This window comes from Elaeis guineensis, chromosome 4, assembly GCF_000442705.2.
Source record: "Elaeis guineensis isolate ETL-2024a chromosome 4, EG11, whole genome shotgun sequence".
Taxonomy (NCBI): Eukaryota; Viridiplantae; Streptophyta; class Magnoliopsida; order Arecales; family Arecaceae; genus Elaeis; species Elaeis guineensis.
Window position 1 is genome coordinate 130,332,369 of NC_025996.2, and position 20,277 is coordinate 130,352,645.

The window sequence follows — 20,277 nt, forward strand, 5'->3', positions numbered from 1 at the left end:
TTTATTATATTGACCTCACAAAATAAAATTTCTGAATTCGCTACTGGGAGGAGGGCCACCCTCTAGTCGTCCATGGTAATGGTGTGGGTGTCACCGCAGAGAAGATCTATGGTGGTGGTGATGTGGTTGTTGTTACGAAGGTTATTGAGACCGCACATGAAGGCCGGCCACAATGGAATTAGGATGGTGGAGCAAGACCACTTGAGGGAAAATTCTCTAAAGACTCTTATTAAATGAACGGCCATGATACCCCCTTACATTTTCATAAAATAATAAGAAATAGCATCATAGTTAGACCTTATTTTATATGATAACATACATCAGTCTGTCCTAAATCATAAAGTCCGTTACAAATGAAGTTATTAATCTTGAGCAGCAATTCGGCTTAAAGATTACAACACTATACCAGAAGAGTGTAGCAGCTCTAACAGAATGATGACTTTTATTCATCAATATACATTATCATTTCAATCTATGACGACTTCTCTATGCAATATTGGAAATTGTGCTCCTTCCACAGACTGCTCTCAAGATACTTCTCATAGAAATTCACCTCGCCATTTGTTTTTACCGATACAGCAGCCATGCTTCTAGTTCCACACCGTCCCTGCAATTGTAAGAAGGTTTTTAGTGTGCCAGGACTGCATGGTCAAAGAGTGTGATGCTATAGAAAGGTAGAAAACCTGTGTGTTCATACCAGCTTTGTGTCAAGATCAACAAAAATGGAACTGAATCCAAATTCCCACTCTGAGTCACAACCAGTGTTGGGCAACTTATCTTTGTCAGCTTTCACAGTATCTCCCATCAGCTCTTCAACCATCTCTTTTTCAGGGATTTCTTCCTCCCCATGTCTCTTAAGTAGTTCACTGAAATTCCTAGCAAGACGTTGTGCCTGCAAAGAGGACAAACTCCAAATGAAATGGATGAGAACAAGTCACTAATTCATTACCTGTTTAACTCAATCTTGATGCATAAACTGGAGCAGCATTCATGCATTGACCCTTAAACACCAAGATGCACAAAAAATGAGATGAATGTAGTCATTGGAAATATGTTACATTGTCAGGGAGTTGACATTAGATGAACTGCTTGCTATCAATTATCATAGAAGTATCATCTGATACAATATTCTCACCCATTATTAGGTAGCTAACTTGTCAACTTTAATTCTCCGTGTTTTTAGCATTCTGAAACATAATGACTGGATCGATCAGGAATAAAGTACACAAAGTCGGAACAACTTTTTTTTTTTTGAGCCAAAATGTGGAAGATAGTGAGCAAGAATTAAACAATCTTTAAATGTAGATATATGAGAATAAGAATAAGTTGAACCCTCTTGCAGCAGATAGCAAAAAAATGAAAAAGCAGCCAATAGTACTCATCTTAAGGGTCTAAAGTGATATTTTACTTGGATAATAAGAAGATGATAAAAGAAAAAATATCCTCTAAAAAGCTTGCAAGGAATATCTTTATCTTGTCATTCTTGATAGATTCACATGGAGGCATACTGTATCAAACAAGAAAAGAAGAGAAATTTGCTACAATATGGAGGTAGTTCAACAGAAACAAAAAGAAGCAAAAAAAATTCTGCCTGGACCCCCAGCATGTTCTTGTTGAGTAAATATCTGAGAGAAGAAGAGAGTATGAAAAATCAAAATCAGCTAATAGAAACCTCACTTTGCGTTTTGGTATATGAAGACATGAGTCTTGACAGGAACAAGTAAAAGAACACAAAATTAAATTCCTACCTTGGGCCAAGGAGTGTCCAAAGTTGCATTTGAAAGCACATGAAGTCCAGGTGAGACCACTTTAATAGAGACAGGTTCATCCTTTGGCCTGTTTGAGATGCAAACCATGGTTTTCGAACAAAGATCACTACATATCAGATTGAATCCATCGTACTGGTTTGCTTCCCTAACTATATCTTCTGCAAACTCCAAAGGGCTCTTTGTGCTCTGCAGTTAAATAAAAGGCCAAAGGAACTAAAAATTGTCAAAAGATCCACAAAGAAATAACATGCAGTAAACTCTCTTGTCAGTGATAGAAGGATTTGAATACCGCAAGAAGATGAGTTGCTCGAGTCGAAAGGAAATCTATGAAACAACCATAATGAGGTTGTTACATGCAAAGGAAACAATCTCAACAGTCACCAAGAATGTGGTATGACAACATACAGGAGCTAGGTGAGCATGCAATGATTGCTGGAGAAGGGGAAAAAATAAAAAGAAGAAGATGATTGCTCTTATAATAGCCTACTGTGATTTGAAGGGTAAAAGGTTTTCTAGCCATGGATACTGTTTAATCAATTGGTTTAATTCTGGAGAAATATGTATATATATATATATATATATATATATATATATATATATATATATATATTGATATTGATTGTGGATCTATTAAAGTGAAAAGAAATATGAACCACTAATCTTAATGACCATCCGGCAGCACTATCTATAAAAGAACTTAAAGAGTTGTTGTATCAGTGATTGGAAAGGTAAAGAATTCACACTTTAAATCAACTAGGTTTATTGACATAATAAAAAGAAGAGCAACAATTATATTATGTAGAGCATGAAATTGTTAACATGTTTGATGTTTTAAATAGAAAGACTTGTTTGTCCCACATTAATATGCTAAAACAAAATATAGACAGCAATTAGTCAAGAAACAGAGGAGCCTTGAATATGATGGGAATCGATGGAGCAAACTGAATCAAAGATATGATCATGGAGTCGATCGAACATTTCCTTGGCTAGACTTTCTCTTCCGGAGAAACAAAAAGACAAGAAGAAAACTTATGTTATATTTTTTTAAATATATATATAGATCTGTTATTCCATTAAATAAAAGATCAGCAATAAACTGAACAGAAATGAGAGCCAGATTCATTAACAAAGAGGACAGAGGGAAATGTAAATTTGTTTCAGATTTGCAGAATACCTTCAAGAACCTTAGGGGCAACTCTCCTCTGGTCCTGGCACCTGGGAGAGAGTCAGGCTCCGATACAGAGGTAAGAAATGCCAATCTTCCATTCTTGGTGCATCCCAGCCATGTACCACCTCCCAACTCATCCCTTCCCCCCAATATCTTCTGATGACCCTCTCCCCACCATCCTACCGGCTTTGTAGGCCTATCATTTGAATTCATGAAAACTCAGATTAAGCAAAAATCCATACACAAAACCTACTCAAAGAATGAAGAAAAAAATCCGCTAATCTGCTGTACTAATGATACAATAATAAATCAGCAGTATTAGCAAATTTACTAATTTAAACTTAACATCTGTTTAATGAATGAAAAGAAAACCAATAATATCAAGAATAATTGGAAACAAACAAGTCATAAAAGCATGAGTGGAAACCAACATCAGCGATTCCAAGAAACGGCAAAAGAATCCATAGGCACTGAGCTATGTTGGGTCATGCCTGCTATAATATTCATCTCTATTAAACAGCAGCAGAAATCGGTATACAGGGTGAGCTTGCCAGTTCCATGCAGCTATACACATACCTCCCTCTCTCTCTCTCTTAGGATTTGATGTCTCGAGATTCAGCCCATATTGAGTCCACACCGAGGTTCGCGGCGAAAAACGGAGTCCAACGAGACCAAGATCGCCCCAAACGGAGCTCGGATGGAGGAGATACGAACATTTGAAATCGGTACAAGATCCGAGGCGGCGGAGAACCGCCGGCGGTCGGCGGCGGGCCGGTGGAGCGGCGGTGCGCGGCCCAGGCGGGGCCAACGCGCGGGACGCACGACCCAGGCGTGCACGCGGCCCAGCCCGTGTGCGGGCCCACACACAGGCGTGGCCCAGGCCTGCGCATGCGGGCCGGCCTAGGCCCAGGTGCCCTGCCTGGGCCTTGCACCCCGGTCCATCATGGACCGGGCAGTCCACGGGTTGGTCTGTGGACTGCGTGGGTATTTTTCATACATTTCTCGCGGTCCACGGTACTATTTCGTAGACCGGAGCACGATCGGAGGGTCCAGGGACATCCCGATCTTGATCCGACGGTGTGGGACGTAATTTGGGTTGATTAAGGACTCCTAAACCTAATCTAAGTCATGTTTAACCCTTTTAAAAGGATTTGTGACGCAGAGGAAAATAGTGGATCTGGTTTTCTGCTGAAGATGCGCCGTACGGAGCAGTACGGGACCCAGAGGAGAGAGAGAGGCATGAGGCTGTTGTGAGAGAAGGAGCAGGGTTCCTGGACAGCGGACGTCAGTCACTTCAAGGGTTTAGGGGGTCTTCCAAGAAAGAGAGAGCTTTTGAGAGGAAAACTTCTAAAGAGAGAATTGGGGGTACAAGGATTGAGGGTGAGGTCTCCTCTTGTAAAATTTTCTTTTTCATAGTGAAATTTGTATGCCCCATGGAGGCGAGCCCTTTTGTGGCTGATCCACGTATTTTGATTGTTTTGTTTTGTTTCTTCTTTCTTCCTGCTGCATCGCATGATACTGAAAAGGTCTTGGGAGGTGGTGTCCTGGCCAGACATCCACCCAACAAGTGGTATCAGAGTAAGGCAGTACAAGGATGCAGATTGCAGCGGTGGTGAGCAACACTGAAGATGGAGAAGACAAGAACAATCAAGATGGAGATCAACAAGTTTGATGGTAAGAGCAATTTCTCCTTGTGACAGGCAAGGGTGAAGGATGTGCTCATCCAACAGAGATTGATCGATGCTCTCTTGTGCGATGAGAAGCTGACCACCATGGAGGTGCGGGATTGAAAATGGCTACAGATGCAGGCGGTGAGTACCATCCGCATGTACCTAGCGGATGAGGTGGTGATTCATATGCTAAGCGAGACTTTTCCGACGGTGCTGTGGTCGAAGCTCGAGGAGTTGTACATAGTGAAGTCTCTCACCAACACTCTTTTCCTCTGGAGGCAGTTTTATCAACTACGGATGATTGAGGGACAGAGCGTGCAGGAGCATCTGAGCCACTTCCAGAAGATCCTCACCGACCTCCTCAGCGTTGGTGAGAATATTGAGGAGAAGACCAGAGTGCTGGTTTTGCTGGCGTCGCTTCCCCCTTTGTACCAGTCTTTGGTGACTGCTCTTCTAGTGGGGAAGAGCACCATCAAGATGGATGAGGTCACTGCAGCGATACTCCAAAATGAGATTCTCAAGAGGGAGAACCCAGCTTCGAGCTCAAGTGGCGGTAGCTCAGCTTTGGTGGCTTCTGGAGGAGCAGGAGGCGGTAGACGGAGCAACAGGAGATCGCAACAAATGCGGTCCAAGTCCAGGAGGGACTTGAGCAAAATCAGGTGTTATCGGTGTGAGAAGTTGGGGCATCTAGCCAGAGATTGCCCTCAACTTAAAAATCGGACGGTGGCTGCTGTAGCGACGATCGGCAGCAATTCAGATGGAGATATCCTGGAGATATCTGACGAGGTATCTACTTCTTTCCAGCAGTGGATATTAGATTCTGCATGCCCCTATCATGTATGTTGCAGAGAGGAGCAGTTTGACTCCCTAGAGAACAGTGAGGGCACTGTATATCTACCGGATGGATCGAGCTGTGCGATCAGAGGCATTGGGATGGTTAGCTGGAGGATATATGATGGTGCAGTGAGGAGCTTGAGGGAGGTCCGATACATACTCGATTTCAGACGGAATCTTATCTCACTTAGCAGATTGGATTCAAGAGGCTACAGGACGGTAGCTGGTGGAGGAATCTTGAGGATGCTACGTGGCGATAGGATTGTGCTGGAGGGGAAGAAGGGGAGCAGAGGACATTATTACCTGACGGAGAGCCCAGTGCGAGGTGAAGCTTCAGGAGCCAGGTAGAGCCCAGAGCAAGGTGGAGCTCCAGGAGGCGGATCGGGCACGAGACAGGAGACTCGGGAGGACGAGAGGCGACGTCGCAAGGTGAGATTCCTATTGCCGCAAGACGATGCCCCGAGCAGGTCTCAGGTCAGGAGGAGCACAGCATACGACGGAGATGGGATCGAGTAGCCTGGCTCGACTCCAATATTTGTCCATCCATGATCAGCAGGCGATTGTCCCAGGGCATGGGGGCGAGGAGATCCAGAAGTTTTCGGAGTTTGGAGGAGGCCGAAAATCGAATCGAGAGGTGGAGATTGTTAGGATTTGATGCTTCGAGATTCAGTCCACATTGAGCCCACAGTGAGATTCGCGATGAAAAATGAAATCCAATGAGACCAAGATCGCCCCAAACGAAACTCGGATGGAGGACTTTTGAAGTCGACATGAGACCCGAGGCGGTGGAGGACCGTCGGCGGCCGGCGGTGGGCCGGCGGCGGCGCGCAGCCCAGGCGGGGCCAATATGCAGGATGCGCGACCCAAGCGCATGGCCCAGTCGGGCGCGCGGCTCAACCGGTGCGTGGGCCTGCGTGCGGGCACGGGCCGGCCTAGGCCCAAGCAGGGCGCCTGGGCCCTACACCCCGGTCCACCGTGGATTGGGCGGTCCACGGGTGGGCCTGTGGACTGCGTGGGCATTTTCCACATATTTCTCACGGTCCACGGTACTATTCCGTGGACCAGAGCGCGATCGGAGGGCACAAAGATGTCCCGATCTTGATCCGACGGTCTGGGACGTGATTTGGGTTGATTAAGGACTCCTCAACCTAATCTAAGTCATATTTAACCCTTTTAAAAGGGTCTGTGATGCAGAGAAAAATAGTGGATTCGGTTTTCTGCTAAAGATGCGCCGTACAGAGCAGTACGGGACCCAGAGGAGAAAGAGAGGGGTGAGGCTGCTGTGAGAGAAGGAGCAGGGTTCCTGGACAGCGGACGCTAGTCACTTCAGGGGTTCAGGGAGTCTTCCAAGAGAGAGAGAGCTTTTGAGAGGAGAACTTCTAGAGAGAGAGAATTGGGTGTACAAGGGTTGAGCGTGAGGTCTCTTCTTGTAAAATTTTTTTTTTCATAATGAAGTTTACATGTCCCGTGGAGGCGAGTCTTTTTGTGGCTGATCCACGTATTTTGATTGTTTTATTTTGTTTCTTCTTTCTTCCTGCTGTATCGTATGGTACTGAAAAGATTTTGAAAGGTGGTGTCCTGACCAGACATCCACCCAACACTTTCTCTCTCTCCGTGGTAGTTGGAGGAAGAAGGGGTGAATGGGATTTAGGTTCAATAGAGCACAACGGCTCTAGTGGGTGATGCAGTGGCAGCAAAATTTTATGGGATGGGATGGACCTTTTGTGGTGGTAAACCAATGGAATGGACTTTTGAGAACGTTCCTCGAACTTGGCCATGCATGGTTGGAGGTCAGCCTGCAGTGGCGGCTATCCATGATCTGCCATTGCAAGAAGTATCACTAATTCACCATTATTTATCAGAAACGATAAGGTCTCTTCCATTAAAATAAAGCAGAAAAGAAGTCCTGGATTTGGAAGTAGGCTGCAGTGAATGCTAATCTGTGTGGTATTGTAATCTAATATTAATTTCACTACTCAAATTAAACAAGATAAGCTGCATATATTTTGTTAAATGTTGTAGACAGGATGCAACGCGGAATGTCTGACTGAACAGTATTTGGGCCCGATAGAGAGCAGGAAGCAGCGAAAACCCAAATTAATAGGCTGAGCATCAAAAGTAAGGACCTAAGCTTCAAACGAGTACAACTTTTGATTCAGAAAAAATTATAGGACCCATAATATATCAACAGAAAGCTCGTTTCAAACCCTACAATAAACCCGTTCACCCCCATTTTTGGGCCCAAAATCGGTCGTTTTAATGGATTTCAGAGCCATTTTATGTTTAGGAGTCCGCCTTTGGTTCAATTTCATATTCTTAACTTTTATCTTGTTTTGTGTTTATTCGGCATTATTATCAAAAGAATCGCAACATTATTTTCTCTAGTTGGAGTCTAGAATTCTTCCTTGTTATCTTAGAGGTTTTCATCTTATGTGAATTATTATTTATTCTTCAAGACTACATCAGAATGAACACCTGGAAGTGCACTTAGTCCTTGCCACATTGGTTGCAGGTATTTGAAGCTATGGACTCACGGGTCGGATATAGGTCCAAAGCCAGATCAATGACAGGTTTCCATCGTGTCTATCAGGTGCATACACTCAACTTGATCCAAGATATCATTAATAGATCTAAAATTATGTCTGTTACAACCACAGCAATGTAGCATCTGCCACAATGGCCGGTTCATGGCTGTTATTTCAGGTTATATAGTGTTGCAACAGCCTATCGTAATGGCCATTATTTAGCATTTATACCGTTCCTTTACCAAGATAGCATTTATTTTCTAATTCATATTTTCATTATTGGCCATAGTTTACTTTATAACATCATTATATTAACAATTCCAATAATGTAAATAATGGTATCTGTGGATAACTAAATCATGCAGTTCTTTAAACCTTTGGCTTGAAAACCTAAACCTGATGGCAGAACCCAAGGCTGCTGTTGAGCCGGCCGGGTGTGTCAAACCTAGCATGGGAGAAGCCCTACCACTCCAGCTTTGCCCAGCAACCATCCAGGACTTCATTTCTAAACAAACTTTTGGTTAATTGTTCTATCAAGTTTTTCTTAAATTTGACAAATTTCAAAAAAATAATATTATTTTTTTTTATTTATATATCTTATAGAATTATAAGATAAGATTTTTAATCCACTCTACCTCAATACATGTAGTATATAAATCAATCAACTTGGTCTTCACAATGCTTCAAGATATAATAATTTGTCTGAAAGATCCCCAAACTACAACAGCACCATCAAGAAGAAAAAAAATTCATTTGTTGATTAAATATCAAGAGAATCAGGAAAAATTATATGTGCATTCTGATATAATTCACTAAATTAAACTAAAAGCAAGCTCTAAAAAGATCATTTATTCTAAAAATTCTCTTAGCTATTATTTGCATTAAGTGGATGTAAAATAAAGAATTTAATATGTTTCAATAATACAACTTTATTTTTTGAAATAGAGGCAATAACAAATAATAAAATTAAATAATTATACTAAAAAATGTAACAAGTAAGATAGCCATGTAATTTCTGCACATTTTTCAAAGCAGCAGCAATAGATAATTTGGAAACAACAAATAATGTAAGCAGTTTTTAAACGTAATAGAATTTTCTGTATCAATTTTAAAGATGTAGAAAATTTTGCACAGAAATTAACGCTTGCAAAAAAATAATATGTATAGAATTGAAGGTTGTAGAACTTTTGCATGGATATTAAAGCTACCATAAAATTTTGCATGGATTTTTTAAAATCTGTAGAAAATCAGTGTGCACAAAATTTAGAGGCATAAAAAATTTCTGCATATGTTTTAAAGTTGCCAAAAAAAATTCTACACAAACATAAAACTTGCAAAAAATCATTTTACACTATTTCCATAGCAATATGAATTCTTTTAAATGGCTGATTTATGAAAAAAAATTAAATGATGAAGCTTTTAAATTCTATATAAACAAAGCAAATCTAATTCTATACAATCAAATTAAATTTGACAAACAACTAGTAGCAATTTTTAGGATAATCACAACTCACGTTCTTAGACCGTTGGAAATAATTTTTTTCTAGAAATTACTATATTGCTTTTATAATTATTTTAAATCAACATTATAAAATAAACAAACTAGTTCAAATAAAATAGAAGATTGAAAAGAGCTTGCTTGGATTGAGATGTGTGAGAATATTATCCTAAGAACATGATGCGCTGTCTGCATATGATTTTGTAGCCATCTCGTCTCTAAGGTATAATAATCTGATTCAGTCCAATCTTCCTCTAATGAGCACAATCATTGAGATTGACCCCAATGACTTTATTCAAACATCCAGATAAGAAAAAGATGGAGTGGAAAAAGAAGAAAGATAAAATCTCTATCCCTCAAGATAGCAAGTAGAGAGAAGAAGAATATGATGATATTCTGAATTTTTTTTGAAAGTCGGATCCAGAGTCTATATATAGACTCTGTCTAAGGACTAAGAAGACATTACAGTTTTGAGATAATGGTGATGTTTTGAAAACATCGTAATCTATCAGAAACTAACCTTCTATTTTGAAGAGTTGTAACTCCCTAGAAAGAGGTATCAAATAAAAAGTATTTTAAAGCTTTTAAACAATTAAAATTTGGGTGATAAAGATTTTTTTTAATTTTAAAAAATATAAATTTTTTCATAAATTAAAAACTCCAACAATAATGATTTATCCAATCTCTTATCATGTTATTGTACCTCCAAGAACTACTCAGAACACTTTCCAATTCATCTATCCATGTAACTATTTCTGCTAAACTTTTGTAAGGTACATCCCCATTAACAAATTTCCCTATAAAAACTATTTAAGGCAACAGAAGCCACTAAAAACTTTGTTATAAGAACATACAGTTCCTTGCTGCACCTGATCACAAAGCCTAAGCTAGAGCTTTGGTAAACAACCCATGTGCTCCAATGCAACAAAACATTAAACCACAGCTAAGGATGCTGGATATGCATTGAGATTGTAGGAAAGAAGAATATGTAAGATAGAAAATATTGTGAAAAACTTTTTCTATCTCAATCTTGTGAGATGGTCATATATATTTTTATAATTGAAAATATACAATAGATTATAACCATGATGATACAAAGATAGAAAGAAATAACAAATGGATCCATAGGATCCCTCGTATATTATGCTATTCAAAATTCAAAATTCAAATTCAAAATTCGAATTCCTCAAATCATGGTCCTTGATATATGGTTTGATATGGGGCCAAGATGAAGATACTATCAATACCTCCTTAGAAGCTGCAGTGGGTACAATTGAAAGCTTGGAATACAACTATTGAAAGCATTGGGAGGTAGGTCCTTTAGTAAATATATCACAAAGTTGATCATGGGAGAAGATGAATCAGATATGGAGCCGACGACGAGCCACTCGCTCTTGAATGAAATGAAAATCAATTCCAATATGTTTTGTTTGAGCATGAAACATGAGATTGGTAGTGAGATATAAGGCAGATAAGTTGTCACACCAAATTATAGAGAGTTGAGAAAATGAGATATCCAATTATTATATTAAATCCATGGCAAGCCATTTATATTTGAATTCGGTACTTGAACATGCCATAGTGCATTACTTTTTGGCACTCCAGGATATAAGATAAAGGCCAAGAAAAATATTGAAGGCACTAATAGAATGTTGGTCATCTGGATCACCAAGCTCAATTGATATCAGAATAGGCATTAAGAGAAGACGAAGAATCTTTGGTTAAATAAAGATCATAATCAATAGTATGCTTCAAGTAGTGAAACATACATTTGGCTGCAAGCCAATACATGGAAGTGGACCTATTCATAAACTAACATATTTGGTTGACTACAAAAGCAATGCTAGTATGCATAAGAGTAAGGTATTGAAGCACACCCACCACACATAGATATTGAGTTGAATCAATAGGTGGCGAACCATCAAAATGAGTAAGTTGGGACCTAGCAAATATAGGTATCGAGAGTGATTTAGAACCATCTATATTGGTTCTGAAAAGAAGATCAAAAATATACTTAGATTGGGTCAAATGAAGGTTTTAGCCTTAATTCCCAAAAAGTAGTGAAGAGAACCTAGATCCTTCAATGCAAATTCAATTTGTAGAGAGGTAATAAAATCATCCAATGGAGTAGCAAGAGTATCAATAAGAATAATATCATCCACATAAACTAGAAGGAGTGCCATATATTCTTTAGTGCACTTGATAAAGAGTGAGACACGATCCTTAGACCCATAAAAGCTAATAATACATAAGTGAGATCTCAATCACTAAACGAAGCACGTGGCACTTATTTAAGATCATAAAGAGAATATTGTAGCTTGCAAACATAAGTGGGATGGTTTGAATCAATTAAACTAGAAGGTTATTTTATATAAACATCCTTGATGAGATATCTATGAAGGAATATATTTTTGACATCCAATTGCCTAATAGGCCAACTTTCGAAAATGGCAAAAGAAAGAACACTATAAATTATGAGAGGATTGATAACTAGGCTAAATGTTTTATCATAATCAACCCTAAGCAACTAGATAGGCTTTATAATGATCGATGGAGCCGTCAAATCACCTTTTGATTTTGATCACATATTTGCAGCCAACAACATATTATGATGGAGATGGAGGAACTAAAAGCCAGATATCATTAAAGAGTAATGCATTGTATTCATCTACCATTACTTCATATCATTGAGGGCCATGTTGAGCTTAAATGAAGCAAGTGGGCTCAATAGGGATAGTAGAAGCCACAAATGCTATGGGATATTTTGTACTAAAATGATGTGGCTTGAGCATGCCATCCTTGGAGCATCCAACCATATGATGATCAATAATGTGAGAAGAAAAGTCACCAATTCAGGAGCAACAGGTTCAACAATGGCTATAGAACATTGATCACATGTAATGATTGGGTCATTTTTTTGTGGTCGTAAAAAACTAGGTTGAGTTTGAGGACTTGGGGCTAGAGATATAGGTGTATTGATGTAAGTTGATGCTAACTGATCATTAGGCTCAGGTGCAAGCCATGGTAAAAAAAAAGATCTTAGGAGGGCTACTGGTTCACTTGGGAGTGATATTAGAAAAATTCTGTACATAAAAAAACACTGTCCCATCAAAGATAACATCTTAAGATATAAAAATGCACCCGGATGAAGGATGATAGCATTGGTACCTACAAAAACCTATAAGATAACCAAGAAAGAAACATAAAGGAGAATGATATTCTAATTCATTTTTATTATAGGAATGAAGGTAGGGAAAGCATAACAAGCCAAAAACACAAAGAAAATTATAGTCTAGCATTTTATTGAATAATTGTTACCATAGTGAGATAAAATAGTGTATTTGTGGATAAATAATTAATAAGAAAATTAGCCGTTTCCAAGGCAATATCCCAAAATTTAGAAAGAAGATTAGACTAGGTAAGAAAAGCAAGGCCTACTATACAATATAGCAATGTTTGTGTTTTGTAGCCATATTTTGTTGGGAGGTGTGGGGGTATGTGAAGCACTGATCAATTATATGGTCATTCAATTCTTGTTAAAAGGATGATGATTGAAATTCATAACCACAGTCAATTTGAAGAATTTTAATTTTACATTGTAAGATATTTTCAACATGTAACCAAGAATATAGAATACATGATAAATATCAAAATAATTTTTCAATAGATAATACCATGAGAAATGACTATAATTATCTAAATAATGTCTATAAGATATCAATATGCAAAAGTTCAAGAGGAGAAGAAGATCCACAATGAAAGTGTGAAAGGGATAAAGAATGATTTTTATTTAATTGACATACAAGGCAAATGGAAACTTTATAATTATTATCAAAATTCAAAAATGTGTTATGAAGAATTCTAGAAATAAGTGGCATAGAAGCATGACCAAAATGTTGATAATAAATAGATTGAGAAATACTAGTTAAAGCAGTATATATAATAGAAGCCTTTTTGGTGATACTTCTAGGTGAGAAACAGTAAACTCCATCCTTAAGCATATCCTTGAGGAGGGTTTAAATGGAGATAAGGCCTTTTACATAAAAATAGTTAAGGTAAAACTCCAAATAGCAAAAATTATTATGTGTGAATTAAGATATAGATAAAAGATTTTTGATGATTCGAAGAACATATAAAACATTATTAAGTTAAAAAGGATGAGTAAAAGTACATAAAAAAGAGTGACCAATGATTTTTATAGCCAAACATAAACCAGCTCCTATGGTAACTTGATCGGGACCATTGTAGTTGAAGCCAAAATAAAGATTGAACAAATCTTGAGTAATGTGATAAAAGGCACATGTATCTATGTACTATATAGGATCATTCATGGCAACAAGATTTGCTTGTGGAGAAATAATTTCTAGTTGATATAATTAATTGAAGTGATAGTAACACTTCAAAGTAGTGTAGCTATATTTGCAGCAAACTTGACAACATACCTTAGTTTGAGTTCGTCCATTAATAGTATTTGGAGGTCTTAAGTCACAGCTTTCTTAGTTGTAAGACCTCGTGGAGAAATTACACATGGGCTACTAAGCACATTGTGATGGACTTCGTAATTAGCTGTCTTTTTGCACATAATTTATAGTCGGTGAAATCCCAGCAATATCTGAATGAACTTTGGAAATTTGGAATCTCAATTGGATATCATGTTGGAAAAGGATGCCATATAGTTCTTTAAAACTAGCAGTGATCCCCATGGTAATGAGTATGGAGATAAAGTGTTCTTATGTTGGACCAAGGCCAAGAAAGATTTGATAGCGTAAATTGGTGGGCAACACCGATCTATTAATGGCAGAAGTTATTTGATATCCTCTTTGCCTCTTGTTGATATTCCTCTTAAGAGTGAGCCATTGTTAAGAGCATGAAAATCCATCATAAGAGGACTGTAACATACTTCACTTTGAATGGCATAAAATAATTCAAGCAAGCCAACCATCTGTATGTAACAATCTGACAATGTGAACCATCATTGCTCAGATATATTGTTGAAAAGTCATGCTAGAGCCATTTGATAACAGAGAAGCCATGATTCATAAGCCGGATTAGAGACTGACTTCTCTATTCTTCTATCATCTGAAGTGATTACAATTGTTGAAGGTGGAGGTTGTGCCATCTATAAGATCGCATAGTCGATTGGGTGAATATGTACCTTTCAGGATAAAATTATCTCACGTAGAGTTGGACAAGGATGCCATAGATAGCTAATGTTCAAGGCTCTGATATCATGTAGGAAAGAAGAATATACGGGAAAGCATATGTTGCAAGAAACTTTTTCTACTATTGTGAGATAGTCATATATAAATATAGTTGAAAATGTACAATAGATTACAACCATATTGATACAAAGATAGAAAGAAATAGCAAATAGATCCCAAGGATCCCTCCTACATTTATGTTATTCAAAAATTCAAAATTTAAAATTCAAATTCAAGTTTTTTGAATCATGGAACTTTTAAATGTGGTTTGCTATTGGGTTAAGATGAAGATACTGTCAATCGAGATATTTAGTGCTTTGAGATCCCCATGGAAAAATGAAAAAAAAAAAAACTTGCATGGATGTCAATTCATGGCATCACAGAAGATTTCATGTTGATGTGTTGAAGCAGTTTTGAGTCATATATCCGTCCCCTCCAAACATCCCACTCACTTAGAAGGCCACCAACTCCACCAACTTGCTAAATTAACTGCAGGGGAATGACTTCGCTTATGTGTTGGGCATTCATACTCCTGGATAGCGCGCTCATTTCACCTTTCTTTGGGAATCTTGAGCCCATTCATCCTACTCCAGATCTTGGCAAGGCGCTTGTAGTACTCCGGCATATCCAAGATACGTGACACATCTAGGATTCCTAACATTGCAAGGATTCCAAATGAGAAAAGCAATGGCAAGACTAAAGGAATTGGAAATCAAGAAATGAATGAGCGACGGGCTTCCCAGTGACGTGACCTCACGTATCTCAGTCCAGGATTATTTTGAAAAAATTATTAGTCAGCACAATCCTATCATGTGTATCTTACATCATCCAATAACAAACTAGCATACCATTCAAAAAATAAAATTTTTTTCATTTAAAATAATAAAAATAAATTTTTTATTTAAAATTTTTAAATAAATATGAATAATAATATATATTTTTTATTTTTTTTAGATGATATGTTGGTTTGTTATTAGGTGGTGTAAGACACACGGTAGTAAAACAGTTTTAACGAATGATTTCTCATTGTTTTGATGGGAGTAGACATGCGCGAATTGTACTATGATCTTGCTTGCAGGATATTCTTGTTTTGCGGCCACTTTAATTAAATGTTTTGAACCTACCAAAAAAAGCCACATGTATCAAAAACAAAACAAAAAAGAAAAATCAAAAACTATTATAAGATTGGATTGCTAGTGAACGAGGATTCCTAATGGAAACATACCCTTGGCAAACGCCACGGGGTGGACGCGAGGGGAGCTTCTATTGGGCGTATAAGCGGCGCCAAATAAATTTGTCTTCGTCGTTTCTGTTCTCTATAAATATATAAAAAATAAAAGGACAGTTTTATCTTTGTAATGAACTTTGAAATGTCTTCCAAACAATACAGAATATTGTTAGATGAACTTAATTTCCTCCACTATTTTCTTAGACTTATTTCTCCAACTAAATGCCAAATTGCTCCGATTCTGTGAAATAGGTCTATATAATACTAAAATGGAGATCTCCTCCAAAGTTTATCCCACAACCAAACATTATCTAAAAGATTTGTCGAAAATGTTACGGTGCTCCAAAGGACAGTATCGTCATTTTATTTTATTAAAAAAATTTAATCGTTCGATTAAAAAAAATCGGTCTGAAGCATCGATTGTTTTCTGCAACCAGTAACGATCGTAGTTGGTGCAGATAATGTAAGGACAAATTAGCACTTCCCTACAGAGACGAGGCCACTTGTTATTGTTACCCATTGGGGAAGAAAGAACTGAGCTGTCCATCAGATATTATTTTTTTATTGTCTGAAGTTAATAGCCGGATATCAAACGGCTCCAAAATCTACACGTATAGGCTCCAGCTTTCTCTCTCCAGTCCGTTTTTTTTTGGGCAAGAGGCCTGGCTGTTTTCTCTTTTTCGTTTTTTTGGTAGAAACCGGCTGTTCTCTTTTACCTCCTACTGCTAACCTGGGAATGGAGTTTGGTTTGCCATGGCAGCTGGTTCCCAAGGGGGAAAAGGAACCACGCCAAAGAGTGAGAGTGAGACATAGGGAGAGAGAGAGGAAGAGAGTTAGAGAGAGAAGATGGTGGGCTCAAGCACAGGAGGTGATAGTAGGAGCAAAGAGGCATGGGGATGATGACGCTCCACGAGGCCAAGAGTGAGAGTGAGAGAGAGAGGAAGAGACTTTTAGAGAGCTAGAAAGATAAGATTGTGGGTTCAGGCGATGAGGTGATAGTAGGAGCAAAGAGGCGCTGGGGATGATGGCGCTCCACGTCTACCGGACTTACTTCGTCTTTTGGACCATCCATCCTCGACCGTGCATACCCTTTCTGCCGGCGCGGGCGAGGGGAGGGGAGCCGGCCGGCAACGGGGAGGCAGCGGGCAAGCGGACGGCACTCAGCGGGAAAGGGAATGGGGAGGAGAGACCGCCGACGCGGGCGAGGGAAGCACCGATGAGAGGAAAAGGCGACGGAAGAGCTTTTCCAAAAAAAAAAAGAGAAAAAAGAAAGAAAGAAATAATGGTTATGGACTGACCGGTTCAGTGACCGGCTGGAAAATAAATTTATTTTAATAACCCTATCTAATCAACGATTAGGATGTATCATATCTTTTAATAAAATATATTTAAGAAGTACCGTAGCAACTCCCAAAATTTGTTGCTCCAGTAGTGAGTGGACATCCATCTACGACCTTTAGCTGCTTGTGGTGGTGGGAGTTAAGAATTCGGACCCTTCAATTGTCTCCGCTCGGTCCAAGATCAATAATATTTATAGTCAAGCCGACTTTGAATTAATTAAGATGAATTAATTAATATTTATATGAGAAGAAGGATGCTGCAATTCGCACCAAATGACATCATTATTTTATGCGATTTCCCTAAATCATAAAGCAGTTACAAAGAAAATCAACCTTGAGCAGCAATTCTGCTTAAAGATTACAACACTATACCAGAAGACTGCAACATCTCTGTCAAAATGATGGCTTTTAATTGATTCATCAATACACAATTATCATTTCAATCTATGAAAGCTTCTCTATCCAATATCGGAGAATGTGCTCATTCCACAGATTGTTCTCAAGATACTTCTCATAGAAATTCACCTCCCCATTTGTTTTTACTGAAACAGCAGCCATGCTTCTAGTTCCACACTGTCCCTGCAATTGTATGAAGAATTTTTAGTGTGCCAGGACTGCATGGTCAGAAGAGTGTGATGCTATATATGGAAAGGTAGAAGAGGTCTCCTGTTCTTACCAGTTTTGTGTCAAGATCAACAAAAATGGAACTTAATCCAAATTCCCACTCAGAGTCACAGCCGGTGTTGGGCAGCTTATCTTTGTCAGCTCTCACAGTATCTCTCATCAGCTCTTCAACCATCTCTTTTTCAGGGATTTCTTCTTCCCCATGTCTCTTGAGTAGTTCACTGAAATTCCCAGCAAGACGCTGTGCCTGCAAAGAGGACAGACTCCAATTGGTATGTGAGGACAATCAAGTCTTGAAAGAAACAAATCAACGACCTCAAAAATATTTTTCTACCTTGGGCCAAGGACTGTCTAAATCTGCATTTGAAAGCACATGAAGGCCAGGAGAGACCACTTGAATAGAGGGAGGTTTATCCTTTGGCCTGTTTGAGATGTAAACCATGGTTTCCGAGCAAAGATCGGCAGATATCAGATTGAATCCATTGTACTGGTTTGCTTCCCTAACTATTTCTTCTGCAAACTCCAAAGGGCTCTTTGTGCTCTGCAGTCAAATAAAAGGCCAAAGGAATTAAAAATCGTCATCAGATCCACAAAGAAATAACATGCAATAAACTCTATCTGGTTAGTGATGCAAGGATTTAAATACTACAAGAAGAAGATAAGTTGCTCAAGTTGAAAGGAAATCTATCAGACAACCATAAAGGTTGTTACATTAAAGAAAACAATCTCAACAGTCAACAAGATACATGAGGTGAGAATGCCATGTTGGTTTGGGGAAAAAAAAAAAAAAAGGAAGATAATTGCACTTATAACAGCCTGCTGTGATTGAAGTGTAAAAGGTTTTCTGACCACGGATACTGTTTAATCAATTGGTTTAATTCTGGAGAAAGAAAAAAGATAATTTGATCGTGGATCCATTAAAGTGAAAATAAATAGTAACAACTAATCTTAACTATAAGAGAACTTGAATTTGTTGTATCAGTGGTTAAAAAGTTCAGTCATAGTTTAAATCAAATAGGTTTTACTGACATGACAAAAAGAAGAGCAACAATTATATCAAGCAAAGCAAAATAATTGTTAATATATTTGATGTTTTAAATAGAAAGACTTCTTTGTCCCACATTAATATGCTAAAACAAAATATAGAAAGAAATTAGCCAAGAAACAGAGGAGCCTTGAATGGGATGGGAGTCAATGGAGCAAACTGAATCAATGAGTGGATCAAACATTTTCTTGGCTAGAATTTTGTGGAGCAAAAAAAAAAAAAAAGAAAAACAAGATGAAAACTTATATTATATTTCTTGTTTAAAAAAAAAAAAAATGTATATCTGCCATTGAAGTAAATAAAAGATATGTAAGCAATAAACTGAAGAGAAATGAGAGCCAAGTTCATTAACGAAGAGGACAGGGGAAATGTGAATTTTTTTCAGATTTACAGAATACCTTCAAGAACCTTAGTGGCAACTCTCCCCTGGTCCTACAACCTGGGAGAGGGTCAGGCTCCAACACAAAAGTAAGAAATGCCAATCTTCCATTCTTGGTGCATCCCAGCCATGTACCACCTCCCAACTCATCCCTTCCCCCCAATATCTTCTGATGACCATCTCCCCACCATCCCACTGGGTTTGTAGGCCTGTCATTGCACTCACCAGAAAGAAGTTGACATTGGAATTCCTTTTTTTCTTTTAAGAAAAGACATAAGAATTCATGAAAATTAACACTAAGCGTAAATCAAAACACAAAATCTCGTCAAAGAAGGAAGGAAAAAAAAAATCTGCTGTATTAATGAGACAATAAGAAGTCAAAAGTATTAGCAAATTTACTAATTTAAACTTAACATCCACTTAATGAATGAAAAAGAAAACCAATGATATTAAGAATAATTGGAAATAAATAAGTCGTAAAAACAAGAATGAAAACCACAATCAGTGATTCCAAGAAACGGCAAAGAATCTATAAGCACTGAACCATGTTGGGTCATGCCTGCTATAGTATTCATCTCTATTAAACAGCAGCTGAAGTCGGTATACGGGGTGAGCTTGCCAAATCCATGCAGCTATACACATGCTTCTCTCTCTCTCTCTCTCTCTCTCTCTCTCTCTCGTAGTTGCAGGAAGAAGGGATGAATGGGCTTAAGGTTCAACAGGCCACAATGGCTATAGTGGGGTACGTAGTGGCCGTAAACTTGTATGGGATGGAATGGACCCTTTTTTTTTTTTCTTCTTCCAGTAACCATCTCAAAGAGAAATATCCAAAAATTAGGGACTTCTGCTAACGGAGTCGTTGGCCTAATGATTTAAATAAATAAATAAATAAAAAGGAAAGGAAATCACACACGGCATCCTTTTTGTATCTCGTCGAACCTCTTCATCCACCCACTTCCTCATCAAGCCATCTTTTCCGTTCATGAGATCTCCCTT

At 38.4% G+C, this 20,277-nt stretch overlaps 2 protein-coding genes across 2 annotated transcripts; both read right to left on the reverse strand.

Annotated features, from left to right (window-relative positions):
* Positions 1 to 346: 346 nt before the first annotated feature.
* On the reverse strand, positions 347 to 3,150 carry LOC105042682 (uncharacterized). The gene is made up of 4 exons (XM_010919977.4): positions 2,944 to 3,150; positions 1,749 to 1,955; positions 698 to 892; positions 347 to 607 (listed from the first exon to the last, which is right to left on the reverse strand). The coding sequence occupies exons 1-4, from the start codon at positions 3,148 to 3,150 to the stop codon at positions 473 to 475; spliced, it is 744 nt and encodes a 247-aa protein (XP_010918279.2). The 3' UTR covers positions 347 to 472.
* A 14,476-nt stretch (positions 3,151 to 17,626) lies between these two features.
* Positions 17,627 to 19,923, reverse strand: LOC105042681 (uncharacterized). The gene is made up of 5 exons (XM_010919976.2): positions 19,841 to 19,923; positions 19,301 to 19,490; positions 18,192 to 18,398; positions 17,910 to 18,104; positions 17,627 to 17,812 (listed from the first exon to the last, which is right to left on the reverse strand). Exons 1-5 carry the CDS (start codon positions 19,921 to 19,923, stop codon positions 17,678 to 17,680), a joined length of 810 nt encoding a protein of 269 aa, XP_010918278.1. The 3' UTR covers positions 17,627 to 17,677.
* Positions 19,924 to 20,277: the final 354 nt, after the last annotated feature.

Coding starts and splice junctions, on each gene's coding strand:
- LOC105042682 (XM_010919977.4), bottom strand. CDS start 3,150: ATGAATTCAAATGATAGGCCTACAAAGCCGGTAGGATGGTGGGGAGAG. Junction 1,956..2,943: donor TGCCCCTAAGGTTCTTGAAG/GTATTCTGCAAA, acceptor ATTTAACTGCAG/AGCACAAAGAGCCCTTTGGA. Junction 608..697: donor TTGATCTTGACACAAAGCTG/GTATGAACACAC, acceptor TTACAATTGCAG/GGACGGTGTGGAACTAGAAG.
- LOC105042681 (XM_010919976.2), bottom strand. CDS start 19,923: ATGTGTATAGCTGCATGGATTTGGCAAGCTCACCCCGTATACCGACTT. Junction 18,399..19,300: donor TGCCACTAAGGTTCTTGAAG/GTATTCTGTAAA, acceptor ATTTGACTGCAG/AGCACAAAGAGCCCTTTGGA. Junction 17,813..17,909: donor TTGATCTTGACACAAAACTG/GTAAGAACAGGA, acceptor ATACAATTGCAG/GGACAGTGTGGAACTAGAAG.